This window comes from Sinocyclocheilus anshuiensis, unplaced genomic scaffold, assembly GCF_001515605.1.
Source record: "Sinocyclocheilus anshuiensis isolate Anshui unplaced genomic scaffold, SAMN03320099.WGS_v1.1 scaffold185, whole genome shotgun sequence".
NCBI lineage: Eukaryota > Metazoa > Chordata > Actinopteri > Cypriniformes > Cyprinidae > Sinocyclocheilus > Sinocyclocheilus anshuiensis.
In genome coordinates this window covers 248102-275956 of record NW_015539887.1, presented here as the reverse complement: position 1 = coordinate 275956, position 27855 = coordinate 248102, and the positions used below count along the sequence as shown (strand labels likewise).

The following is a 27855-nucleotide window of genomic DNA, read 5'->3' as shown; positions in this document are numbered from 1 at the left end:
TATATATAATGGGTTTTCATGTTTTTGAATCATCGCTCCGGCCAGACAGGGCATCACAGTATGTTAAGGGGCGTAACATTTCCGTCACACGCTTGAGGTATTCGGCCAATCACAACGCACTGGATAGCTGGCCAATCAGAGCACACCTCGCTTTTCAGAACGATGAGCTTTGTAAAAATCGACGTGTTTCAGAAAGGCGGGGCATAGAGGAGAAACAATAATGTACAGTATGTGGAAAATAATGTGTTTTTTTAACCTTAAACCGCATAAACACATTTCATTACACCAAATACACAAAATAATGTTCTTTTTAGCAGCATCATATGACCCCTTTAAACACTATCTCCTCCTAAAGCTTTCAAGTTACAACCACCAAACTCGGATCAGACTTTCAGACTGGTTTGACTCGGTGTGTTATATCTTTCTAACTGATCCGACTTATGGTTTTCGAAAACCAGACTATCAAAACCACCTAAAATCTCATAGACTTTCATTGAGGGTGTGAAAACTTTTATACAATGAGACTTATGGTGTTTTTAAGCAGTCTACTGCCATAGCAAAGCTAATTAGCAAAGCATGCTAGAAACATGCTAGCAGCAAGCTAGTAACAAGCTAATCATGTTAACAACATGCTAGTAACTTGCTAATCATGCTAGAAACATGCTAGTAAAATGTTAATCATGCTAGAAACATGCTAGTAACTTGCAACTCATGTTAACACCATGTTAGTAACATGCTTATGATAACAACATGCTAGTAACATGCTATTAACTTGCTAATCATGTCAACAACATGCTAGTAACTTGCTAATCTTGCTAGAAACATGCTAGCAACTTTGCTAAACATGTTAGAAACATGATAGCATTATGCTAGTAACATGCTAATCATGCTAGTAACATGCTAATCATCCTAGAATCACGCTAACGCCATGTTAGTAACATGTAATCATGCTAGAAACATGCTAGTAACTTGTTAATCATGGTAGCAACATGTTAACCATGTTAGAAACATGCTAGCAACATGCTAATTTTGCTAGCAACATGCTAGTAGTAACATGTTAATCATGCTAAAAATATGTTAGCAACATGCTAGTCATGCTAGAAACAGCCTAGCAACCACCTCAGGTACCATAGCAATGTGTTTTATACCTATCTGTTTTTCTGATAGACTGTATTGCCTTGAAAACATTCAAACTTTAATCTTTAAAACTATTTTAACTTTTTAAACTACTCCAAACTGAAAACTTTCAGATTGCAAGCTTTTAAAACTACTTCAAACTTTCTGGCTAGGCTTTTTCAAGCCAACTTAAAGTTTGTCTACAAACTTTACTCATCTAGTTCTCATATATAATAACTATGAACATGGAGGAATGTATTCACATAGTGCATTTCCATCTCCCATTACTTGCATTAACACTTTTTCGCACAAGTCAAAAACCACTTCAAGCGAGCGTAAAAACTTTTTTGTGAATTAAGGGATTTATTTTTTTTTTGCCATTGCCATCACTTGTTTCTGAGGTGATACTTCAAAATACGCATAAAAACAGGGTGATGGAAACATAGCTACTGTGTGCAACTAACCATAATAGAGCATGTGCAGTAAACAAGGTATCCGCCAGTTGGAGAATCAGCATTGACAGAGTCAATAGCAGACAGGATGAGCTCCTTCTGCAGGTGAGCCGAGCGAAGAATATCAGCCTCATCCTGAGAGACAGAGACAAAGTTTAAGTTTCAATGGAGAATGTACACAAAAGCAGTGGTGTAATGTAACGAAGTAATAATACTTAGTTACAGTACTTAAGTATTGTTTGGGAGTATCTGTACATTTGCGAGTTAGACTTTGATTCCGCGCACAACCGTGGATAATTCATTTTCCACACAAGTCGAGTCTGGTGTGTGCGATATACAGTATATCTGCGATAACATGGTAAGTGTTGTTGTAATGATGTGCGATCGGACATTATCAAGTAAGCTATATCACCAAATCACACACAGAGTGCACGCACGTTTATTAGTCTATTTAACCTTCAAATTCCAGGCATTCTAAATTGTAGACTACAAAAATGCTTCTGTATGCTTTTTATATTTATATAATTTAATATAGTTAATCTATATCACACAAAGAGTACCGTTTTTCTGCAGATATCAGCATGATAACAAATTTAATAATTATTTTATACAAGTTCAGTAAAGTTAGCAATGAGATCTTACATTTTAGACATAATACTGCTTGTTTTTGCTCAATTTTGCTAACGAAAATAGTTCATCTGTACTTTTACTTGAGTATGGCTTTCAGGTACTTTATACACCATTGCATAAAAGTAACAAAAAGTCTTCAGAATAAAGGCTGATCTTTAAAAGCTTCAGTATCAAATGCCACAAAGAGAAAATAATTTTACCTTGCCGGTTTTTACGCCTGGATCTTTAGAGATAACTCCTGTACCCGAGCAAGGAGCATCTAAAAGCACTCTATCGAAACCTCCCATCACCTACCATTCAAAATAAAACATCCGATTAGACACACATAAATGTATAAAAAACCTGGATATGCACCAAAAACAGAACAAAAAACAAAAACATTAAATAACACAACATGGTTAACTGAAAGCCAAAAAGAAAAAAACCAGGACAGAACAGGAAAAAAGGATAGTGCAGACCTTGGGGAACTGTCTGCCGTCATAGTTGCAGATGACAGCGTTAGTGACACCGAGACGATGGATGTTTCCCACCACGCTCTTCAGTCTGTCTGCATTTGCGTCATTAGCCACAATCATGCCTGTGTTCCTCATGAGCTGAGCTGCATCACACAAATGATACAAATTTTGGCTTCACACACTCTCAAAACATTTTAATATAACATTGTTGAAATGTCTGACTTTAATTCTTTGGTGTCGACTGAGCCAATAAACAATAGGCACAACAGAGATTCGCCACTGTACAGTAACACAGCAGTTGGTGTGACTGTCACAGAGAAGCATATGCTCACCCATATATGTGGTCTTGCCTCCTGGAGCGGCGCTCATGTCTAGCACTGACTCCCCCTCCTGGGGCGAAAGCGCCATTACAGGCAGAAACGATGATGCACCTTGCAACATGTACTGGCCTGCCAGATATTCAGGAGTTGCTCCTGTTTAAAAGAGAGAAATAACATGAATTCTTTCAGTCGTCAAAGTGTGACAAAACAAAAATGTTTGTTTTGTTATGACACTGGAACTAACCTATGGGAACAGAAGAGTCATAGATAACCAGGCCCACTTTGGACCATTTCCCCAATGGATCCAGGTTCACTCCTCTGTTAATCAGAGCCTGTGTTAAAGAACATGCCATTAGATTACAAGACGTCTGTGAACCAGACTGACATCTGTCTTTTTTAATTGTAGTTTTGGGATGTTCCAATGACAAGTGGTCAGGCGAGACACCTGGTATTAAAATAGGGTATCAAAAATTCTAAATAGGCCTTGGATGGGTCTCTTGTGACCACTCGTCTCAGATTTTGTGACAGTTTTAAGATGCGCATTAAATATCGCATGCGATTTATCGTGCAGCCCTAATTATTACAATGTTGCTTTTTATTCTTGGTGCGGTTCGTTTTCACACAGCAAAGTTTCTAAATGGACCAAATTTGTTAATACAAGCCACGCGCAAGTAAACTGTTCTCTCATTGGTCAAAGTTCCACGGTTTATTTTCCGGGATTCCACACTTAGGCTGCGTTTACACTTGGCATTAACATGCGACCTGTATCCGGATGTTGTCCACATACACATTGAAAAGACAAGTGTGAACACGCTTCTGATCGGAATGTTATCTGATCAGCGTGTCCTGGTCCACAGGTAGTCGAGGACGCATTGTGATCGGATCTCAGTGTAATGTAAACGCAATCCAGCCATCGTGTCTGCATTCGCAGGTCGACATCATGCAAAACGCTGCCCCCTCTCTCCCGATCTGTCGGAAGAAGAGCACTAGTGAGACTCCTACATTTATTTTGATTTGTAAAATGTCCCGCGACTGAAAATATTGCACCGCAGACTTATTTAAATATTGCGTGGGAAATACAGATCCGATTGGTTATCCAGATTGAGAAGTCAGCTGATGTTGCCAAGTGTAAACGCGCTGTGTCCTGATTGACTGATGATCCGATCTGCTTGATCAGATCACGGTGAGCGCATGTTAATGCCAAGTGTAAACACAGCCTTAGCTGTCACGGCTGTCATCCGTCAGGATGGAACGACAACAGCTTCGCGGGCTTATTGTTGTTGTTTTTTTTGTAGCTGTCGTTATATTAATTTATCATTTTGAGCAGGAGTCAAGGATTCATCGGGAAAACATTTTTAAAATGCACCTAGTAGGAAGAAGAGCAACAAGACAGCATTATAAAATGAAAAAAGTGCAATTTGATTTTGAATGGCGAAGACGACGTGGTTCATTGGTCCGTTAGATCGGATTGCTTTCTCACTACAACCGGCATACCCTGTCAAATGCGGCTTTACGGAGCTCAACGGCTCTGAACGGTTCTAGCCCAAGCTGTGATATAAACGAACGCTATTGGCTATTTTAAAAAGGGGCGGGGCTGCTTGATATGTCCCACCCTGTCTTCCTGTTTCAGTTAAAATGAGGTCAACACAGAGTAACGCTGCGTGTTTCTAAGCATTTCAGGGGACCTGAATATAAGTGAATTATATGGTAATAATCAGCAATATGCTTTCACACAAATAAATTTATCTTGAATGTTTCAATATGTGTTGACACAAATGACTTATTTGAATTTTTCATTGATACAACATTGCACTGAGTTGTTAGAAAAGAAATGCGTAGAGACGTTATTGCTTGATGACGTCAGGAACCGATGAATCGGCTTTTTGAACCAGTTCAATGAGCCGATCTGTCCGAAAAGAACCGGTTCGCGGAAATGAATCTGACTTTGCATCACTAGAATGCATCGCGATTCCACTGGAATCGATTCTGAGCTTAGATTTTAACAGCAGATGGCGCTCTAATCTAGTTTTTATCCGCACACTCAAATGCTCATGAAGAAGAGTGCTAAAGAGCGCTTGTGCGTTCGGCTGAGTCAAGTAATTTCACCTCAGCTCAGAATGCTTTTATAACGGGAGATTAATGTAAACACAGCCCACTGTGAACACCTTTGTAATTCGCTTCAACCTTTTCGAATTTTATGAATGATTATGTTAGGTTCAAGTGTGTGTAAGGATTTGGAAACAAGCAGAGTACGGCCGTCTCTAAAGCATGCACTGCCATCTGCTGTTCAAAACTAAGCACAGTATCGAGTCAAGAAAGAATCGCGATGCATTCGGAAAATCTCTGAATCATTTATCGATTCTCGATGCATCGATTTATTTTCCCAGCCCTATTAAAGTTGGCATAAAATTAAAATGTGCCCTATCTATTTTGCAAATGCTCATTATAGATAATTATGAATGATTCATCTATGCATTTTCTCTCTTTTTTTGTAAATACCTCCGTAATTGTAATCAACACATTATAGCTCAATCTTCTGTTGAAAAAGACAGGCTTCTCTCTGGGTACCGTCTCACTTTCAGAAAAAAGGTACAAAAGCTATCACTGGAATGGTACCTTTTCCATACGTTCATCTTTGTACCTAAAGTGTACATATTAGTAGCCAAAAGGTACAAAAGTGTATCTTTTGAAAAGGTACTGCCCCAGTGACAGCTTTTGTAAACTAAAAATTTTTTTTAAACTAGCTCTGATGAGGTTTGAGTAATTGGATCTTGTTTTGGAACCAATATCTCGCACCGTCCAATCACAAAACAGGTGCAAATGGGACTCTAATACAAAATATCACATTTAAATGGAAAAGAAATCTTTTCAGACCTGAGCCAAGTCTCTCCTCCTGGTTTTTAGGGTGTTGGTTCTGATGGTGACCGGCCTTTGAATTTCATTGGCCTCAAGAAAATCAATCAGCTGAAATTGAACGTTGTATATGTCCATCAATCAACACATAAGAAAACAACTTCCAAAGCTTTACAAAGACAGTTATTTTCTGATATAGATGTACTGCCAATTCATATAGAGGTGGAGGTGTGGCCATCCACCACCCCTTCAGTTCTTGACAGGTTCCTGTCCAATCACAAAACAGGTGCAAATGGGACTCTAATACAAAATATCACATTTAAATGGAAAAGAAATCTTTTCAGACCTGAGCCAAGTCTCTCCTCCTGGTTTTTAGGGTGTTGGTTCTGATGGTGACCGGCCTTTGAATTTCATTGGCCTCAAGAAAATCAATCAGCTGAAATTGAACGTTGTATATGTCCATCAATCAACACATAAGAAAACAACTTCCAAAGCTTTACAAAGACAGTTATTTTCTGATATAGATGTACTGCCAATTCATATAGAGGTGGAGGTGTGGCCATCCACCCCTTCAGATCTTGACAGACAGTTCCTCTATCCTGTTAGCATAGCCACACACCTTGTGAGGAAGCAGAAGGGTGGTACTAAAACAGGAAGCATCTACACTTCAGCAATTCAGATGGTAACAAAACCTGTCATGCTAAGTTGCTCCTCATTAGCGCATACAAACACGCACCTCAGAGAGCGGGAAAAGGGCCATGAGTTTGCTGACGAGGAACTCGTTGTAGCTGTAGTAGGTGCAGAGGTCAGAGCGCAGCAGAGAGAGATACTCCGATCTCTCCTTGCCCTCTTCTCTCTTCTCAGTGAAGTGAGACAGCACATCCACATTATCTTTGATCCTCTGATGGATGGTCTGTAGGTCCATCGGTAAAAGACCTACATATATTGAGATGAAGGGTTAGAATACACTTCAAGAGCCATACAATTTTGAGGCTGTGAATTCCTCTAGTTTGCTGACATACTAAAAGTTGAACTCACCCTCCTTCGCTCTATCTGCTGAACCTGGGAGTTTGAATTGTTCAGTTTCATCAATATTTGCCTGTACAGTATCCTCTTCATCCTCATCTTCCTTTTCCTCCTCATCATCATCCTCATCATCATCATCACTCTCTGGTTTCATGCTTGTTTGTTTTTTCTGTTTTCTTGCAGCTTTCTCAATTGGCAGAAGCTGACAGGGCAAGTAATGATAATATTACAATAAGGAAAGGGCTACGCTTCGAATACTATGCTGATTGTTTTTTAATAGTGTTTATAGTGCATGACGATATATAATAACAAATATTTAAAATGGTAGTATGCTACAATGTATTTTGACATTACTTCCAGTTCATCTCACATGTAAACGCATAGTCAAGCACACTGCATTGTGAAATACAGTATTGTGTGCTCCACGCTTAAGTGGTACGACATCAAGAGAAAAAAAAAAAAAATTATTTTTGACATTTGAGAAAGGACAAGATTTCCTCTATACAAATGTTTTTCATTGGTTGAAATCATACCTCTTCTCCATCGCTGTCTTGATCATCCCCTTCATCAGCACCATAGTCATCAACCATATCTTCATCGTCATCGTCCTTTTCCTCCATTTCCTTGTTATTAAAGCCCTCTTCATCATCATCTTCATCTTCTTCCCACTGGCTGTCACTGTCCTCATCTTCTTCAGATTGTTCAATCTTTCGCTTCCTCTGAGTTGGTTTTAGCCATTTACTATTCTCATCTGAGAATCCTGCAATAGAAAAGAATTAATTTACAAATTCATGGGTGCATCAACATTGTAATTCCATTATAATTTCATTTTGAAATGTTTAAATACCTTTCTTAGGCTTTTCCTCTTGTTTGGGTTCTTTAGTTACTTGAGCTCTTTTTACAGCTCTGTTGAAATTTATTTGGGGGAAAAAAATAAAATACAATTCACAAGTAATTACCACAGAGATACAAAAATAGGACAAAAGAAAAAACTACATGTAGTTATTCATATGTAGTCATTTAAAAGAAACTTACCGTTTTCTCGCTCTGCTTGAAAGTTTTTTTGGCCCATCCTCTGCAAATAGAGAATAACCATTGTTATAACCATTTTATATATATATTATAAAATAAGTATATAAATAATGAATACATAAAACAAGAAAATGTTGTCCAATAACCAAATCGCTCAGAGAATGTGTGCTTTACCATCAACCAAAATCTTGGTCAGCTCAGTTTCTGCTCCCTTCTGTTTTCTGGCCTTCCGTCCAGGTCCTCTTTTCACCTTGATGGTGGGGTCCAACTTTCTGCCCATGATTGACGCCTACAAAGTTGCTCTACGGTAACAATACAAGTAAACATTTAATAAGTTGATATTTGACCAGAATAAAAAACATCATAATTATAAGGCCAGAAACAGATACCAAGACTTGTAATCATGACAAACTTGCATAAGTTGGCTGGTTGATTATCAGATCGGAGCGTGGAGCTGCTTCCACAGTTTTACATAGGTAATGCTAATATATTCATAAGGCCACTAAAATACAAACCCGTTATGTTTATATTATTGCAATAGACTCAATACCATGTTTAGAAAATAAACATTAAAATGTATTTTGCGCAGCATTAACTAGCACGCTGCAAACTACGAACTTAGCTTACAGTGAACCGATAAAGACACAAAAAAAATCCCAGCAGATAAACCCACCAGATACTCACTGTTGAACAAAAGCACGCTCTTGCGCTTATTCCGATCTTCTCTAGGACACTCAGAAAATTTTTAGCTCTAATTTACGAAAGTTGCCCGAGTACATGTGTCTCTCATGCTGTTGGGAACTAGCGCACATGTGACTGACTTCAGCACACGTTGGTTTTCCGGAAGTTGCTTTCGATGCAACATCAAAAAGAAGAACAGAAAAACAAAAGGAAAAGGATAGAATAATAAATTACAACGAATAGGAGTCGCCAGTGGGAGGTATAAAAGTTCAAAACAAAGACACGAGATATAAACATACACATGCATACAAAATCAGATAAATAGGCCTAACTTGATATTATAAAGTTCACAAGGTTTCAAAGTTCTTACAGCTTTCTTATTGGAGTCTGATACTGTCAATATATATTTCAGTCAACAAAACCATAACATTGGGTTTCTTATTAGTAAATGTACACTTATTAATGTGAAATTTGGTCTAAAGTATAAGTAAATTAATTGAGTAAAAATACTGTTCCTCTTGGTCAGAGGAGTATTTATTTAAATGTGCTAAAACGTTTCTGGCCAAAGTAAAATTATAGTACTAACTGATGTAAATACAAATTATATTTAGGTTTTTAATGTCCAATCTGATTTACGGTTAAACACACGAAGACACGTGGAATTACAATAGTAGGCTACTTTATTTGCAAAACTTAAAAAAGATAGATAGATAGAGAAGTACTACTGAATCGTGTTTTAAAGGTTACACCGAACTGTTCAAAAGAACCGATTCCCATAAATGAATCGGACCTCCGATCACTACTTCCGTCGCGCAAATTCTGCGAAAGCAATTCGCTACTTGAAGTTGTCGGAGCGCTTCAGCTCATGAGTTGCATGACATTTCAAAAAGTTAAATGAGTGCAACTGCTTCATCAGCTACAGCTATGGAGGACGAATGGGTGGAAGAGGAGCAGCTGGTTGTGGCGGAACTGTCTGGGATGATCAGCTCTGATTTAATCTCCAGTCGGCAGGGCGCGTGTAAAATCGTGGACATCGACAGCGAGCAGCCCAGACATTTCAAAAAGTTAAATGAGTGCAACTGCTTCATCAGCTACAGCTATGGAGGACGAATGGGTGGAAGAGGAGCAGCTGGTTGTGGCGGAACTGTCTGGGATGATCAGCTCTGATTTAATCTCCAGTCGGCAGGGCGCGTGTAAGATCGTGGACATCGACAGCGAGCAGCCCATGATGCAGGTGGGCCGCTATCTGTTCGCCGGGGAATACGAGGATGCCATCGGAACCTGTGTGATTTTTGAAGAGGACGGCGCAGGTTCTAGTTCAGCTCTTAAATACAAATGTCACACAATGAAGAAGCTAATGCTTCAGCGGACGTTCCTGTCGGAGAGGAAGGAGGACGAGCCCGTCTCTAACCGAATAGAGGTGCTGACTCTCCACGAGGAAGAATCGTTCGGCAGGAAGAGCGCAGTTTGTCACTACCTGGGTCCCACAGACACTGAGAAATCTGTGCTAGACGAATCTAAAGATTGCGAGGATCCAGAAATGAGCGACGAATCCGCGGATGAAATGGATGAGACTGAGACTGACGCGGGAGCCACGCTTCTGGAGAACTCCGCTGAGGAGACGATGAACGCCAGCAGCTGCTCTCAACTCACCAATATACAAGCAGGGGACGATGGCTCTTAAAAGACTGTTTGATTTCTGATAATGTACATACTACATAATGTAAATATAAGCTTTCTGGTTAATTAAAGTGGTTTTGTATTTTGTTACATAAAAGTTGTTCAATGTATGTGTCTGTCTCATTTGCGTATTATTTTTTTTTATTAAAGCATCTATCCATCTATGTTAAAGGGGTCATATGACGCTATTTCAATTTTTCCTTTCTCTTTGGAGTACTGGATAGCTGGCCAATCACAGCACACCTCGCTTTTCATACCGATGAGCTTTGTAAAAATCGACGCGTTTCAGAAAGGCGGGGCATAGAGGAGAAAATAATGTGTTTTTTCAACCTTAAACCGCATAAACATTTCATTACACCAAATACACAAAATAATGTTCTTTTTAGCAGCATCATATGACCCCTTTAAATTATTAAAATTCAGAGTGGTTCGCTACTGAATAATACAGGTTAAACTCAAATCAACACTTCTCTCACAAATCACCATCTAGACAATTAAATACTTTAGAATAGAACATTTTAAAAACTAGGTAAAAGTAAAAATAGACATTTCCATGACTTTTATATTAGATTTCAGCTCACACTGTTAAAAGGTATTAATGGCAAAGTTTCATTTTTTTCTTCTGTTGACATACATTTTAGCTGCCTGAACATAAAATTAATGATGTAATTTTGTGTTGCACGTCTCTAAGTCTTACTCTTAGTCTTACTTCAAAAACGATGTATATTCTATATATTTGAGGTCTGATATATGGGAAAGGTGAAGAGAGAGAGGGCAAACATTTTTGCATTTAGGGTAGGCACTGCAGTCTAATCAGCCAATATTGTCTTAACTAGCCAGCACAGCACTTAATCTTTTATAACATGGATTTTGACCAAATATATTCAATCTTGATTTTTGTAAAATGTTGCAACATGTTATTTTTTTATTTTTTTGTGGAAAAAATACAGTTTTGGACATATAAGGTAATAAAAATATATAACAAAATACCTTAAAGTGACTACAAATGAGCATGGAAAGCAAATATCTTTAAAAGAAATTCCATGTGGAGCATGCCTCCAGTCCGCGCAATGTTCTCACCTTTTTTCTCCCTTACCCGATTGCATCTCTGAAAAATATTAGACAGGAAATGTCCCAAATAATTGAAAAATTACAAATGCATCCCAACTTGCCAAAACCTACAGCAGGAAATGAACTCTGCAAGAACCAATAGAGCCTGAGACCTGTAGGAAAGGTGTCAATGTGGTGAAAGAACAAGGAAAAACAGGAAAGAAAACAAATCCAGTGGGGGAACCCTCACGCTTGCAAAACTCAGTTAGTGAGAGAACAGTGCCAAAATTATAAGCGCAGAGAAAAGAAAGACAGAGCTGTACATACCAGTTTATTTCGGGAACTTTTTGCTCCACATGCACAACAAGTCATTTAGACATTTGCAACAGTTAGTTTTGTACACATACAGATTGGTTCTATGCAGTCAATCCGTTTTGCAGTTCTTTAAACTGTTGTTTTCGCTTGCAAATCACTGTTCACAGGCTTGCAGTGCTTTTGACCGTCTTTTGGCGAAAAAAACGTGCCAAAAGTGTAAGCGCGGAAAAATGGAAGTCAGAAGCATGCAGACCATATTTATTTTGCGTTAGCATGAAGCTGCAGTTTCACAATACATGAATTACACTTACGAATAACAGTAAAATGCTGCAAATAATTTTTTCTTGCGCTTGAAACGCGATTTACACCGTTACAAAGCTTCTCTTGCGCATGCAAATTTAATTTACACTTACAGTCTTATGTACACTTCCACAAATATTACCCTGCGTATGCAAATCTTTTTGACGTCATTCTACCTTCATAGAACCAACATCAAGCCTAGACAGAAAAAAACAACATCTAAAAGCACATTTGATGGTCAAGGAAGCTAAAGGGTCCAGAGCCCAAACACAGGAGGAGAGACTGTTTTGAAGCTGTCTAAATTTATAGTGAATATAGTGGAGAGAATACAAGATTAAAGCTACAGTACAACCATAAGACAATTGTGATAAACCAGAACATTTCAAAAAGTGAAGAGACATTTAAAAGAGAACTTCAAAATAACATTTCAGAATGCTCAATAAAACCAGGTGAGTGCAAAAGTCAGGTCCCGGTCTAGAGGTTAAAAATTATTTCATATTCTCTATAAGGGAATTGATTTTTAATGATAACTTACAAACCTTCAAAGACAGACCTGATGTGAACTTGGGGTTGTTAATCAGTGGCACGTGCTTTTCCCGAAGGCATCAGTTTACATCATTTCAATTTCATTTTTAAAGAACTGAGTTTAACAGCAGAATTCCTGTTGAAAAATTACACTGCCCATGATTTCACACACACAAAAAAAATCTATCAATCAGAGCCACAATTTGCAATTTTTCACTCCCACGAAGCACAGTGAATAACATAATTGTCTTGCTATGCTCTCAAAATCTATCTATCCTAAACACCGTTGTTATTCATATCAACAACTTTGAATTTATATTTCTCCATTTTTATTGTCATTCAGAATGCTTAATGGGATTGTAGTTTTATTATCCCCTCAAAGCCATTAAGTACAGCCCTGTACCTTTATCTTTTTGTCTGATTTTCCCTTTTTTTTTTGCCTAATAGTAATGTAATGTTCTGATTCACCGTATCACTGATTGATTTTATTTATGGCTTATACTCCTTTAACATGGACATTTTGAATAGACTTACAAAAACCAAGGCTGCTGAAAAAGTGGCCCGCTGTTGTACGCTATTGTTTACTGTAAGGAGAAAAAAGGCAAAGTGTTGTTTCATATATGCAAATCTGGGTTTATTGTTAAATGTATAAACTTAAACAAAATGAAACTGAAGTTTAATACCCCACACTTTAAAGGGTATAACGGTTTGCGTCAGTGCGAGTTAAAACTGTGTTATAATTCATGAAATATTCTCCTCTGTTGTGCCGTCATATAACACAATTTTTGCTCCAAGGCATGGACTGTATACATACACACAGCACAGTCCAAAGGTCCGTTCCTGACAGTTCATAACAGTTTGGTTTTGTCATAACACTCCCCAAACCTCTTCAAACGCTGAACACATCTTGGCACAGGTCAGAGCTGCAGACAGAGGATAGTTACTGATGGACACTGTCTTCTCTGTGTAGTCAACATTCACCTATGAGAGGATGGAGAAACAGATCAGTGATTTACTTAAAAAGCAATGACACGATTCACATTTATGCAATTATTATCTATGCATGGAGAATATAATTCATTTAGCTGTGAGGAGAAGTGTAAACAGACTCACTGTTCCATGTGCAAACGCTCCAATGACAACAGCGGCAGGTCCATCTTTAGGGACAACCGTTCTGGGACAAACAGCATCTCCTGCTTTGAACGATGTCAAATATCGGGGGCATCCAGGTGGCAGGTGGTCCGACACTGGATTTTTAATCAGCTTTAACAAACGCTGAGGACCATCTGCTGCTCTCACACTCAGCTTGTGCAGCAGCTGGACTATAGGAGGGCAAATAGTAGTAAGATAAACTTACAAATGTTTGCATTACAAAACTGTCAAAATTGACTGTTGATTACAGTAAATGCGCAAATGGAGTGAATTTACCCATTAGTCCACAAAATCGTGCAAAAGTGCGAGGAATTCTTGTCTGTGGGTTGATCTCGATCAAAACATTCTTCTCTGTGTGAAGGTACACTTGAAGCAGTCCAGCTCTGTTCAAAGGACTGTCCAGTAACATCAACGGGCACTGTGGGAAAGCAGACAGGACATTCAGAGGACAGATATGGGACAAATAAAAATCTCTCGGTTTTAAACTAAAATCACATGGTTTTAGCTGACAGAATATCTTTGCAAGACGGCTTGTTTTCTTCATTTTATTCTCAGTGACATATAAGTTAAAACTAGTGCTGTCAAATGATTAATCGCGATTAATCGCATCCAAACTAAGTTTTTGTTTACATAACATACTGTATGTATGTGTACTGTGTACATTTATTATGCATATATAAAAATACAGACATACAGTATATATTTTGAAAATATTTAAATGTATATACATTTATATTCTTATATTTTATATTATATATAAATATATTTCATGTATAAACATTACATATTTTTCTTAAATATATACATGCATGTGTTTGTATTTATATATACATAATTAATGTACACAGTATACACACATATATTATGTAAACAAAAACTTTTTTGTATGCGATTAATCGTTTGACAGCACTAGTTAAAACTTACAATTTTTCTACTAAAACCATAGTGTACCTGATCTATAATTTCTCATTAAAAAGTGAATGTGCAAAAATGTATAACTTTTTATCATATTAAACCCTTTTATTAAAAAATGAGCCTGTTAATATTGAAAACTTAAAATGAACCATGTGTAACTCAGATGACTGCTGGTAACGTAAAGGGTTGAAGAGCTTTACCTGATGAGTGATATCAGGGCGAATCTTCCCAGGGTCTCTTCCACTTTTTATGATCATACTCTTATGTTGATCACAGTTCAGCAACTCAAATGTCTTTCCTACCTGTATAGAGATACGTTTACATTTGAATTCTGAGACATACGGTTAGGAGAAATATTATTGCTAACGCTCTAGTGGCAATCCAGTGAATAACAAATGATTCCGTTTCAGTCTCTAAATACCTTAGTTGTCTTTTATCTTTACGGTTTCAAGAGTGGCCCCTTCTAAAACAACAACAAGACGCTTTTCCGTCATCTGTTCGTTAATTTTTTTTTGCTGTTTTGCCGGTTTTGGGTCATATTCATCTAAATGCTCCAAACAACGCTTGTCTCCAGCGTGTGCAGCCATGTTGACACAGAACCACAACGCATCAAATGTGCGTTTTCTTCTTCTTCTTGCACGATTTAATAGCGGTTGACAAGCCAACTTATAGTGTATTACCGCCACCAACTGGACTGGATCAAATGTGCGTCACAACAACACGTTTGTTAAGAATGGCGCTTGCTGATGACGGCAATAGGGTCTTATTAAATACTTTATTCACGGTATATAATGTTTACCTGGTGTAAATTGAACCGTTATTGTTTACAGAGAAGAATTTAGGTCTGAAATACATGAAATGATATTATGAAAACAATTTTAATCCATAAACACAACAATACCTGGATTTGACAATTTTCACTTAGAAATTGAAAAAATTCAATCATGAGAAAGACATTTGTAAATTCTTAGGACTTTCCTGAGTCAAATGATTGATTTACTAAATATTTGTATTTAGCATTTTTTTTTTTGCCTTTGAGGTTAAGATATATTGTTATTATTCTTATTATTGTATATTGAAATTTCATGTATGTGATAATTGAATTTTTGTACTGATTCATGTTCTGCATTAAAACATTAAATGGTATGTTATATGTATGAAATTCCCTGACTGCAGACCAAAAAGCACACATGCAAAAAATACTTTGTTTCATCCAAATATAATACATTTCAAATATAAGACTGACATTTATGATACATTCAGACTTCAGACCTCAAACTGTATTTACAATAGAGAGAATAAGCACACATTTATCCATCATTAATTAATTACAACAGGAATCACTTTTACTCTGTGAAATGCTCTCCTTCCTTGGTAAAAATAAAATTGACCATAAATCTTGATTAGTAACCAGTTTAACTGTGGTATTTATAGTAACCACATGTAAACCAGGATAACTTTGTAAACAAATTAAGCTTGTTGTAGTAAAAAAAAGAATGCATGAGATTTCCTCCTTTCCCAAAAATATTTTGTATGAATCTACATTTCCTCCAAAATTAGTAAAATCATGGTAAATTTTCAAAGTGCTGTGAGAGATCATATCCACCAAGCAGGTTTTAACTGTTCGTCATACTGTACATGAGTTATCAAATGTGATAATATTGCTTAAATGTATGTAGCCTATACATGACATTTCTAAACCCATTACTTAACAAGTGAATATAAACAGTTTTATGATCTCTGGAATGATCTTCTTTTTTTACTAAACAGGGAGCAGCTCCAATGGTTCAATAGTCCCAAACTAGCTCCAACAGGTCTCAGCGGAAAAGAGTTCCTCTCAGATTCAGTGCAGCGTTCGACTCTGACACATCTCACGAGGATAACTCTGAGATTTATTCACACAGGTCAGTGGTTTGGGGCAGAAGCGTGAGTTTGAACACAGGACTGTCACCAGGAAGGAAGGTTCAAAGGGCATGAACTCATGGTAGGAGTCAGCATCACATGTTACCTGTAACATTATTTGAACATTATCACACGTGCTTGAGAGCTTATGCATTTCTCACTGACATGTTCTCTGTACCTTAGTAAAGGAGGAGAGGAACAGGTGAATGTAAGAGAGGCCTGATAGAGATGAGTCTTCTGGATGCCTTGTGAAACTCATCTTATAAGCCTGTAAAGAAACAAATATCGAACACAAAATGTTGAGAAAGAAAAATGTTGGGTTCATCGCTAACAATGAAAAGAGCATTGTTGTAGATTAGAGCAGGGGTTTTTAAACTGTGGTCCAGGGACCCCCAAGGGATCACAAGGGAATGTTTGGGGGTTTGTTGAAAGTTCAGAGGGAAAATGTGTTTTTAAAAAAAGGAAAAATAAATAATTATTAAAAATTATATTAAAATGAATGAATAAAATGTGATAAAATAAATAAATAAAATAGTAAATAAACAAATCTGACAGTACAGTACTATAATGAGTAGGGGAAAAAACATCATATGTAACGAGGAGTCAGAGGCGTGCGGATCCATTTGCAGCTTTTATTTAGTGCGGAATGAGAGAGCATAATCCGCAGCCGTGCTTCGTCCCTGTCGTAGAGCGAGTAACTGTTCGCCAGGCTCCTTTCCGCCAGCTGAATGCTCGAAAACCTCGCGGAAACGTCTCAGAAAGCAGTCAAATGATGGAAATGACAGCCGTCTCCCCTCCCAAGCAGCAGTGGCCCAGTCCAGAGCTCGTCCAGTTAACAGAGAGCAAACAAATGAAACCCGACTATCGTCGGTGGGGTATAACTGCGGTTGTTGATTTACAAACATGGAGCATTGTAATAGAAAGCCCTTACATCTTTCCGGTGAGCCGTCAACCTTCTCGGGGAAAGCCAGACGTGGGCTGGTCGACGAGTGACTGGGACTGGGAACTGTTCGTGACGGAACGGATGGAGGAATGCTGGGCTCCTCACCATCTCCTCCGTGAGCGAGGTGAGTCGTTGAGGTAATACACAAGAGATGACAAGACGGGATAAATGCTCAGAAATGTAGCCGGGGCAATACAAGACTTCGCAAACACTGAGAGTCTGGGAGCTGCTTAAATAGGGAAGCTAAGGGGAAACACCTGTGCCAGTAATCAGTCCCAGGTACGGGGTGCATGGGAAATGTAGTCCATGGACGTTAGTACTCGGGAGAGGGTGCCCTCCGGAGGCCGTCGGAGAGAGCCACAGAGGCCTGATTTGTGACAATAATATAGTTCACCCAAAAATTAAAATTGGCTGAAAATGTACCCTCAGGCCATCCAAGATGAGTTTGTTTCTTCGTTGGAACAGATTTGGAGAAATTCAGCACTACATCACTTTCTCACCAACTGATCCTCTGCAGTGAATGGGTGCCGTCAGAATGAGAGAAATGATAAAAACAGCTCAACAAACAGCTGATAATTGAACATAAATAAATAGACATGAAAGCAGCTTTTCAGGGAAGAGAGTTGAATAGAGTTGTCCTCCTCCAGAAGCACAGTGCAATGGAACCCTGTGGAAGTTGAACAAATGCGTGTATGGTTTGGCAGATGCTTCTCTGTACTGGTACAACAAGGTCAAGGATACTATGCAGCAGCTAGGAGGTTGTGTGTCAAAGATTGACCCTGCTGTGTTCTACTGGCTGGACGACAGTGGTGAGTTAACTGGAATTCTTGCTTCTCACGTTGATGATTTTTTATGGGGAGGTTCTAAAATGTTTTCCTCCTTGGTCATCCCACATTTGAAAGCTGCTTTTCAAGTTGGATATGAAAAGCACAACAGTTTCAGTTATGTAGGAATGGAGATCTCTTCTGGAAATGGTGAGATACATGTACATCAAAGCACGTACATAAAAAGTCTTCAGCCCATTGTTATAGATCCAGCCAGAGCCGTGCAACGTGAGGCTCCATTGATGGACTGTGGGACCGACATGCTGAGTTCCAAGATTGGCCAAATCTTGTGGGTAGCAGGACGGAGCAGACCAGATGTAATGTGCGACACATCTATTCTTGCTTCTACTATGAAACATGCTATTGTCTCAACTTTGCATGATGTAAACAAGCTCATCAGAAAGCTGAAGTCAGAAGAAGTTACTCTGAAATTTCAGAACCCGGGAAAAAACAACTCCTTGAAACTGTTTGTCTTTAGTGATGTCTCAATGGGAAATCTTCCAGATGGTGGTACTCAAGGTGGACACCTGATCCTGTTGATGGTGGTTGAGGAGATTCCCCGCTTTCATGTTAAGCGCTTTGAGTACCCAGAAAAACGCTATATAAATGTAACTAATTATTATTATTTTATTATTATTATTTGATGGGAGAAGATGGAAAGTTTTCACCTATCTCCTGGCAGTCTAAGAGAGTCAGAAGAGTTGTCCGGAGCACCTTGGCAGGAGAAACATTGGCACTTGCTGATGGCATTGACAAAGGGATGTGTTTATCTGCACTTTATTCAGAAATTACAACAGGTGACAGTACATTGAACAACTTGCCAATTGTTTGTGTAACTGACAATCATTCTCTTCTAGATGCTGTGAAGTCTACAAAGTCTGTTTCAGAGAAGAGGCTCTGTCTTGAAATAAGCAGCATAAAAGAGCTGATCCACTCTGGAGGTGTCCAGCAGATTCTCTGGTCCTCTACGAAGAAACAGCTTGCTGATTGTCTGACCAAAAAGGGGCATCTACATTACAGCTTCTAAAGACTCTTAGTGAAGGAGTATGGAAACACGACTAAGTTGAAAACAGGGAAAAAGTCTTTTAAAGGGGTTTTGATGTCTATATTCAGTCAGACATGTCCCTGTGATGTAGATATATATGCATGTTTCTCTTTAAGAGTTTTGTTCCTTTTGTTTTTCCCCCTTTTTTGAAATATAGGTATTTAAAAAAAAAAGGGGGGGGGAAATTGTTAAAGGGTTAGTTCACCCAAAAAAAGCCGCTGGTGGTCCGCTGGAATAACGATGAGCAAAACGCCGGTGAACCGCCGGTGGGCCGCTGGTCTTATGTTAGCTATGGGTAACCCGAGTTCAAATCTGGCTTGTGGCATTTCCTGATCCCATCCCACCTACTTCTGTCATTTCCTGTGACTACCACTGTCCTATTAATAAAACTGGCAAAAGACCAAAAATTGAAAGTAGATAAATCTTGAAAGCCTCACCTGATGAACAGCTGGGTTATCATCCATCCATCCTGTTCTTCTTCTTTCTTCTTTTATGTCCGTTTGGTCAGGATTCTTCCTACATAATGTTCTTCCAGCGAAGCTTTCTATTTCGTCACACTGTTCCGCTTTCTGTTCTATCTCTCCTCCGTCAACCACAAGTCATCCAACTACTATCTTCCCACATCACACTCTCTGTTCACTCTTTCACTGACTGATAAACATGTAATGACTTGGCTTCCCATAAGACCCCTCTCTTTTACACATACATAAACAGGGTATTTCTAGAAATATTTCCCGTATCTCACCATTTCTCAAAATTATGAGGGCCAGAAGATGATTTTCATTTTCTCAAAATCCATCAACTGGAAAAAGTCACCCAAGTTAAACTTGAGGAAACACCAACACTAAATGTAAAACAAAACTGCAAGTACTTTATTTTTTTTAAGTTCCTCAGTGTAGTGGCATAGTTAATATTCATTTAGATACACCTTCAATGTGACATTTTTACATACACAGACGTCGGCACTCCTGGCTATCAGTGGTGTATGTGAGGCTGGGGCGAGCTGAGCTGATAAGAATTGAGGGGGTGTGAGAGGAGCAAAACCACAAAAGAGCACGTCACACATTGCGTGGGAGCGAACATGTTTGGAAGCAGTCACATGACAAAAACGTAAACATATGCAGACCTTCAAAAATACACATTACATTAAGAAGAAAATGAAACTGACTGAGATGGGAAAATCCATTCAAGATACATCTTTTAGGTCAAAAAGATCAAGAAGTGCTCCGTTTGTCAATTTGATACTTTTATTATTTCAGAATACAGTACAAATGTGGAAGGGAAAAAAATGATAGCAAAAATAACACGTTGGCATACTTTCGACCGTAAACATACACACATTCACATATTAAGAGAGAAATTTAGATGTTCAGTTTACAAAAAAGAGACAAAGTACTGGATAAATGGTAAATACATGGAGGCTAAACCATAAGTGTTCAAATGGTCAATAACAGCTTACTGAATTCAGCAGTATTGTGATACCAGCATGAAAATGAGGCAACCGTGCAACATAATGTATAAAAACACCGTAATAACAATAACAACAAATCATGCATAATGTGTTGGATTTGGTCAACTTTTTTTATGATGGCAGCCATCGTTTTATTCGACTATATCAAATACGAGAATTTCTTGGTTAGTCAAAAGTCAAGATACAATGCCAGGAAGGGAACACACATTGAGGTGCAAAGATAAATAAAACGTTTCTGAGCTACTGTATGTAAATACAGATGTAATTCTCAAAATAATATCAGTGCTACCTTAAAGCCAAAATAAGTGGTGTTAGTGAGACAGTAAAAACACAACAAAACACAAAACAAAACAAATTAACTAAAATGCCAAATGTGGGAAACCTGGAATTCTGCACAGTAATCACAGGGAATACTGACTGTTAAAAATAAAATATTTCAATTTGTTCAGAAACATGTTAGTTTGTCTACAGTAACACTGTTGTTTTTAAACAAAAATTATAAAATGAACTGTACAGTTTTGTGATGTTGAATGAATTTTGCTATATATAACCTAAGGCTCTGGTTAAGTATATTCCGAAGCTTTTGTGTAGATAATACGATCTATAATCCAGATGTTTTTAAAAAGCTTTAGCTACAATGTCATAGACTTATTATTAAATATAACAACAGGCTCAGTGACTGATGTACTTTTCTTTGTAAATACTTTTTAATCGTCAATTCGACCTACAATTGTGCAATCGCTAAATATCTCTGGTAATATGTGGAATGAAAACCAACTGAACTGATTCTGGCAGGCATGACGAAGCGGATATCGTCCTCTTTTGGAAGACCAAACAAAGTAGTTTCGCTTTCACAACGAAGCACACAGCGTCTTCACGACATGGCGGCAGCGGCAACAACAATACTACAGCGAGAATAAAAGCTACGCCTTCTTTCTTTGCGTGAACATTTGGGCGGTGTTATGCAAATTTTCCCACATAGTGAGGTAGACATGTGGGGGCATGTTAGAACGAGCCATTTTAGTTAGGCGTGGTTAACTATTAACTTTTATAAAGAATATCGCTTTGGATTTGAGACTTTAGTCTTTGCAACTTTACATATCTTCTTTATGCACCAAGAGCTTGTAACACTCCAAAGAGAAAGGAAAAATTGAAATTGCATCATATGACCCCTTTAATATTATATAACATTTTATATGGGTGTTTATTCAACTTCAGGCACTTTTATGATCCAAGTGTTAATTTTTTTCCCTATTCTATTCTACATTGTGTGCTCTATGAAAGTCACATTTATTTTTCTATTTTAAAAAAGGACTTTAGTTTATAGATTTTATTTTACGCCTATCCTAGTCAAAATTTCAGTCTTAAAATACGATAATCCATCATAAAAATGACATTAGAAAACATGATTGTATAAAGTGAAAATTATTTTATACAAATTACAAAAATGCCCAAATTGCATAATTTCCACCACACTAAACAACTTTGCTCCAATAAAATGCTCAAAAAATTCTAAATAATAAAAAAAATTCCTAAAAAAGTAATATACTTGTTTATGAAGGAAGCACATCTGAGACGTGATGTATGAAGACAAAATGTAATAACACTTGTGAACAAATTTTTGTGCATCATTTCCCATCTGAGCTGTAATCCAATTACACAAAAAGTACGAAAATATTGTGTAATAACTTTCCATCACAATAAATAACTTTGCCCCTAATAACGTGCCCTCAACAGTAATGTCCTTTTATCAAAGCATGTCTGAAAAATTAAAATAAATGAGACATGATGTGTGAAGAAAAAAGGTAATTTGTGAACTAAACAATTTTGTGCATCACTTTCAATCAAGGTGTAATTCAATTACACAAAAATTATGAAAATACCTTTTAATTGTGTGTATTTTGAATACATAAAAATCTAACTTAAACATGGACATTCCAAAAACATAAAAAGTCATTTCCACAACAAAACGTACCCCAAATTAAATAAACTAATTTTAAAACTTGTGTTTTAAGGAAGTGTCATTTTATAGGCCCAATAGCTGAAGAACAACCCATATAAAATCTCACTGATTTGTTCATAACTTTGATGACTGGTTAAATGTGATAATTAGTTCAATTGCTCTAGTGTATAACTGAGAGCTGTGACTGGTCTGTGATTTGGTGATGGCTCACAGATGGTAATCTTTGACACAGTAGGGGTTGTTATTGTCATCGGTGATGAATGGAGCGCCCTCCAGGGTGCAGCCGCAGGTAGTGCAGAGGAAACAGTGGGCATGGAAACACTGGCCCACCGCTTTCAGGACACGATCTTTGATCCGCTCCCCACAGCGAGAACACACAGACAGAGAATTCTGGAAACCCACACGAAGACAAACAGTATGAAAAACAATGCTACGCTTTAATGAACAAAAGGGGTGAACAATGTCAAAACATAACGAGTTCCCACGTTAACAAAGTATGCCATGTGGATAACAGTGCATATTTTTGTTTTTCTGATTCCAAAAAATGTAAACCACAAATATGTAATTTCACATGTCTCACCATGTAGCAGTCCTCACACTGAGGCGTTCCTTCATGGTCGTAGAACTGCATGCCCTGTAGGGGGCGCCAGCAGGTCATGCAGCAGAAACAATGGGAGTGGAAGAGTTTATCCATCGCTCTTACTGCTGGCTGAGATCTAGACAGAGCCTCTCCACATTTACCACACACCTCTGAAAGGAAAAATATGTTCATATTAATGAAAAATAGAGATTGGGGATAAAGAGTGATTTATGAGGTAAAGAAAGATTAATTATGGAGCAGTAAACACAGAGATTAGTCTCTGGAGTGACAACTCGGTGACTGGAGAGGTCACTGTTGTGTCTTAACAGCTCAGCCTCACTAATTGACCCAAAGACCCGCCGCCTTAAAGGGTTAGTTCACCCAAAAATGAAAATTAGCCTGGGTTTTACTTACCCTCAAGGCATCCTAGGTGTATATGAATTTCTTCTTTCAGAAGAATCCAATCGGAGTTATATAAAAAAATTGTCCTTGCTCTTCCAAGCTTTATAATGGCAGTGGGTGGGTGTTTTTGTTCAACAGTCCAAAAGTAGTCAAATAAAGCGCATCCATCCATATTAAAACGTGCCTCACACGGCTCCGGGGGGGGTGAATAAAGGCCTCCTGTAGCGAATCGATGCATTTTTCTAAGAAAACGATCTATATTTAAAATGTTATTAACACTTTTCTCTCACTTCCACTAACTGTTATACGTGCAAGCCGTTCCGGGAGGATGACGTAGGACGCATGTGTTGCACACGCGCCTCTGAGATATGCTAGTCTCGTGAGTTTGTTTACAGGAGCAAAGGAAGCAACGTTTCCTTACTTTAGCAAAGGAAAACCAGTCTCCTCTGGGCTTATAGTGAAATCCTCCGACATTTTTCATTACAAATCCTCATTTTGGTCCCTTAATTCTCCTCCGCGCTTCTGTGTTCGTCATTAATCAACAGCGCGTGCGCTGTGCATGCGTCCTACGTCATCCGCCCGGAACGGCTTCCACATATGACAGTTAGCAGAAGTGAAAGAAAAGTGTTTATAACATTTTAAATATGGATATTTTTCTTACAAAACTGCATCGATTCACTACAGGGAGGCCTTTATTCACCCCCCGGAGCCGTGTGAGGCACATTTTATTATGGATGGATGCGCTTTATTTGACTTCGTTTGGACTGTTGAAAAAAAAAAAAAACCACCCGCCCAATACCATTATGAAGCTTGGAAGAGCAAGGACAATTTTTAATATTACTTCGATTCACCTAGGATGCCTTGATAATAACTTATCGACGGTGTTTGCTTTTGTTAAAGCCGTCAGTCTGCATTATTTCAACTTCGTTTTAAATAGCCATGTTTAACAGTGCCATGTTTAAAAACTTAATTATCTATGATTTTGCAAAAACAACACTGGACCAGACTGAAAAAAAAAAAAAATTTTCAGAATATGTTTTGTGTTCCACATAAAATATGGTCATATAGGTTTGAAAACAAATGAAGGTGAAAAAATACTCTTGAATTGTCATTTTTGGATGAAGTAGCTCTTTTTGTGATGTTTGCCTGACTGCACAACAGCAACCAAGGGGGCGGGGCTTAGCAAAGGGTCATAACAACAAACTGGGCAATAAAGAACTAAATCAATCTATAAACAAGAACATACCAGGCTTAAAAATAAACCTACAAACACTGAACATAAAAACACCAATCAAACTGCTTATTTCGGCTGTATGTGAAAGTAGGCTGATCAAATCAAAAACTGATCAAAAAGTATTTTTTAGCTTTCACCTGCACACACATCTAAGCTACTAAGTAAAACAAACCCTCAATACTGACAAAGACAGAGTGAGATCATTACAACACTCATCCAAAGAGATCCAGACATGGGAGAGGTGAAGCGCTGTGCTGTTTAGACACTGATAATAGAGTAATAAACTGAGATAGAGAAGCTATATCAAGTTGAACACCTACACAGACTGATAAAGAGAGAGGGAGATGGAGAAAGAGCAAGAGACGCCTGGCACCATCGCACAGTCAGTGTTTATCACAGCTTGTCTGCTGTGCGTTAAACAAGAGCCATATGGATGTATGTCTATGAATGAGGCTTAAATTAACATAAAAAAACAGGAAATTACTGAAATTAAAATGAATAAAAAGATAAATGAAATCTTAAGGGTGTGGGTGTGTACACAAGGTGGAGCGAAATTTGTGTGTAGGAGGAGAGCTGATAGTGTCTGTGTACCTGTAGCTGGAGAGGGGATCACAGGAGGATGTTTGTCCATGTCTTTGATAAAGTCCTTAGTCATTTTCTCCAGCCCTTCTACTTCCCTCATAGTGAGAGGAGCTCCACCAGGACCTGAACCTGAACCAGACACCTGAAATACAACAGCATCAGAAATAACTCCATTCAAACCATGTTTTTATTGATTTATATTTGCAAACTTTATACCTTGTATCTTTTAAGTATCCTTAAAAACGTCTTTTATGTTCACCAAGTCTGCATTTTCTTGATCAAAAACACAGTAAAAACAGTAATATTGTGAAATATTACAATTTAAAAGAAGTTTCTATTTGAATATATAATTTATTCCTATGATGGTAAAGCTGAATTTTCATCATCATTACTTCAGTGTCACATGATCCTTCAGAAATCATTCTAACATGCTGATTTTGTACTCAAGAAGCATTTCTTATTACTATCGATGGATTAATTTTTAAGTTTCTATGATGAACAGAAAGACGAAAATGAACAAAATGAATTAGAAATAGAAATCTTGCACTTTCGATCATTTTAATGCATCTATGCTGAAAAAAGAATTTTCACCATTCAAAATCTAACCAATAACTTCTTTGCATATTAAATTTATTGTCTTTTATTTTATGCTTCTCTTTAATCATTTACACTGCAAAGTCAGTTCTGCATCAATTCTTATTCCCAATCATGTGCAGTGATCGTCATGACACCAAAATGTAAGACAGCTCTAACACAGCACTTTATTTACCAAACTAAAGCCTAAAACTTAACCTAACCAAAGCCATAAAACTAGTCTTTTACCACCTTGAGAATACTGGTACTTTCTTCAGGAAATATCTTTATTTTCCAGCATTCTTTTGACTTCGTTACCTTACCTTATCTTTATTTATATAACTGCATCACATAACAATCTGAAGCACACCCACCTTCGGTGGAACAGTGTTTCCTGCTGATCTGTTGAATGACGAGACGAGTGATGTCTTGGGTGCAGCAGGAGAAGGCGGAGCAAGGCTTTGCTGACTGCCAATGGGAGATGTTTCAGAGTGACTGAATGTAGGTGCAGGGGTGGAAATATTCGCTGGTGGAGGAACAGGGGCAGGAGGGGCGGCAGGTGGAGGTGGTGGGAAAGAGCTTTGGGCGGGGGTTTTAACGGCATGGTTAAACCCTCTTGCTCCTCCAGTAGGTGCAGGACTAACTGTTTTGGATCCAAAATTTGAATTCAGTTGACTAGGAGGGAAGTTGGTCTTTGGAGCCACAGCTGGGCCTTTAGGAAATGACTGTGCAGGTGCGGGGGCAGATATTGTGGTCTGATTGGCCGGTCGTGTTCGGGCACGTAGCTCCTCAGCCCAAGGGGCTGGGGGAGGACGATCCGGCAGCTCAGGAGGGGGCAGAAAGGAAAGGGCAGGCTTAGGAGCGGTCGGTGGTGGTGCTGCAGGCTTTGGCGCTGGTGCTGCTGAAAACTGGCTTGGCAACTGAGCAAAACAAACACAAATAGATATACATCACACATCTGATGGGGAAAAGGAACTTAAAAGTCTTACAAAATCTCTAAATTGTGGCGTCAGAATGTTGCAAGATTAAGATTGTGAAAAATAATTGTTCCTCTATTATCCAGTTATGGACATGGAAAATTGAAACAAAATGCTTAGTTTAAGTCAGTTTAATTTCTTAATTTGTGAAAATATTATAATGGGATTACAGAATCAATGTATGAATCTATTTTAGATTTTTATTTTCGCATCAAGTTCATTTTTTTTTTTTTTACATTGATTCATTTTAAATTTATATTTATTTTAGTAAATATTACGATATATTTATTATTTTATATTTCGGCTTTATATTGGTCATCAGCCTCTTTGCACTCTAAAATACTGACATCAGCCATCAAAAATCTGTTGACCCCTACCAAAAATGTTTTTTTTTTTTGTACTCATAATAATATTGACTCACCCTCACCTTATGCTAGAGACTCATTTGGACTACTTTTACTGTGTAGTTTTGTAATATTTCATCACTGTATGCTTTCATTGTATGTGAAAGAGCAGCGTGAACATTCTACTAAATATCTCTTTTTATGTTCTACTAAAGAAAAATAAGTCATACAGGTTTGAAGTGACATGAGGGTGAGTAAATTATACAGAATTGTCATTTTTGGGTAAACCATCCCATTAAGGTTTAAAAAAAATTAAAGATAGCTGAACCCTGAAGGTCAAGGTTACAACATCAGAGGTCAAAGGCTCTGCAGTTACCTTCGGATTGAAAGGTCCACTCGTCTCCATTTCTGATAACATATCGGTCAAAGAGCCCAACTGCCTGTCAAAACTGGTCTGTTTCTCAAACACCCTCTATGGAGAACAAAACAAGACAATGTTGGAGAGAATTTGAG

General features: G+C 38.0%; 4 protein-coding genes across 9 annotated transcripts in view; 1 reads left to right on the top strand and 3 right to left on the bottom strand.

The window, feature by feature from the left end:
- The window catches only part of LOC107685519 (probable 28S rRNA (cytosine(4447)-C(5))-methyltransferase), a 13244-nt gene extending 4518 nt beyond the window's left edge, over nucleotides 1-8726 (bottom strand). The window contains exons 1-13 of the mRNA XM_016482119.1: nucleotides 8569-8726; nucleotides 8059-8186; nucleotides 7888-7927; nucleotides 7700-7758; nucleotides 7386-7612; nucleotides 6865-7054; nucleotides 6563-6762; nucleotides 6173-6262; nucleotides 3218-3305; nucleotides 2986-3126; nucleotides 2657-2796; nucleotides 2399-2488; nucleotides 1581-1703 (exon numbers count right to left, since the gene is read on the bottom strand). Of these exons, the coding sequence (XP_016337605.1) occupies nucleotides 1581-1703; nucleotides 2399-2488; nucleotides 2657-2796; nucleotides 2986-3126; nucleotides 3218-3305; nucleotides 6173-6262; nucleotides 6563-6762; nucleotides 6865-7054; nucleotides 7386-7612; nucleotides 7700-7758; nucleotides 7888-7927; nucleotides 8059-8164 (1494 nt within the window). The 5' untranslated portion in view covers nucleotides 8165-8186; nucleotides 8569-8726. The remainder of the gene's footprint in view (nucleotides 1-1580; nucleotides 1704-2398; nucleotides 2489-2656; nucleotides 2797-2985; nucleotides 3127-3217; nucleotides 3306-6172; nucleotides 6263-6562; nucleotides 6763-6864; nucleotides 7055-7385; nucleotides 7613-7699; nucleotides 7759-7887; nucleotides 7928-8058; nucleotides 8187-8568) is intronic.
- Nucleotides 8727-9384: 658 nt separating this feature from the next.
- LOC107685517 (general transcription factor 3C polypeptide 6-like) lies at nucleotides 9385-23546 on the top strand. Of its 4 annotated transcripts, XM_016482118.1 has the most exons (4): nucleotides 9406-9444; nucleotides 9620-10228; nucleotides 17524-17527; nucleotides 23537-23546. In XM_016482118.1, coding segments are annotated over exons 2-4 (600 nt in total). In that variant the 5' UTR covers nucleotides 9406-9444; nucleotides 9620-9634; the 3' UTR covers nucleotides 23539-23546. The 4 variants fall into 4 exon arrangements, with proteins under 4 accessions (XP_016337603.1, XP_016337604.1, XP_016337602.1 ...); XM_016482117.1 differs by lacking the exons at nucleotides 17524-17527; nucleotides 23537-23546 and having other exon boundaries at nucleotides 9385-9597; nucleotides 9773-10406; XM_016482116.1 differs by lacking the exons at nucleotides 17524-17527; nucleotides 23537-23546 and having other exon boundaries at nucleotides 9406-9439; nucleotides 9618-10400.
- On the bottom strand, nucleotides 12088-15109 carry LOC107685516 (ribosomal RNA small subunit methyltransferase NEP1-like). The gene is made up of 5 exons (XM_016482114.1): nucleotides 14940-15109; nucleotides 14703-14804; nucleotides 13864-14005; nucleotides 13549-13757; nucleotides 12088-13416 (listed from the first exon to the last, which is right to left on the bottom strand). The coding sequence occupies exons 1-5, from the start codon at nucleotides 15087-15089 to the stop codon at nucleotides 13303-13305; spliced, it is 717 nt and encodes a 238-aa protein (XP_016337600.1). The 5' UTR covers nucleotides 15090-15109; the 3' UTR covers nucleotides 12088-13302.
- The window catches only part of LOC107685515 (zyxin-like), a 33314-nt gene continuing 28148 nt past the window's right edge, over nucleotides 22690-27855 (bottom strand). For 2 of the 3 annotated variants that reach the window (XM_016482113.1, XM_016482111.1), the window contains exons 4-8: nucleotides 27719-27814; nucleotides 26396-26941; nucleotides 25458-25590; nucleotides 23231-23400; nucleotides 22690-23040 (exon numbers count right to left, since the gene is read on the bottom strand). In XM_016482113.1, coding sequence (XP_016337599.1) covers nucleotides 22858-23040; nucleotides 23231-23400; nucleotides 25458-25590; nucleotides 26396-26941; nucleotides 27719-27814 — 1128 coding nt within the window. In that variant the 3' untranslated portion in view covers nucleotides 22690-22857. The remainder of the gene's footprint in view (nucleotides 23041-23230; nucleotides 23401-25457; nucleotides 25591-26395; nucleotides 26942-27718; nucleotides 27815-27855) is intronic. The other variant, XM_016482112.1, reaches the window with a different exon arrangement.

Coding starts and splice junctions, on each gene's coding strand:
- LOC107685517 (XM_016482117.1), top strand. CDS start 9,460: ATGAGTGCAACTGCTTCATCAGCTACAGCTATGGAGGACGAATGGGTG. Junction 9,598..9,772: donor GCGCGTGTAAAATCGTGGAC/ATCGACAGCGAG, acceptor AAGATCGTGGAC/ATCGACAGCGAGCAGCCCAT.
- LOC107685516 (XM_016482114.1), bottom strand. CDS start 15,089: ATGGCTGCACACGCTGGAGACAAGCGTTGTTTGGAGCATTTAGATGAA. Junction 14,805..14,939: donor CCACTCTTGAAACCGTAAAG/ATAAAAGACAAC, acceptor ATCTCTATACAG/GTAGGAAAGACATTTGAGTT. Junction 13,758..13,863: donor ACGATTTTGTGGACTAATGG/GTAAATTCACTC, acceptor GCCCTCCTATAG/TCCAGCTGCTGCACAAGCTG.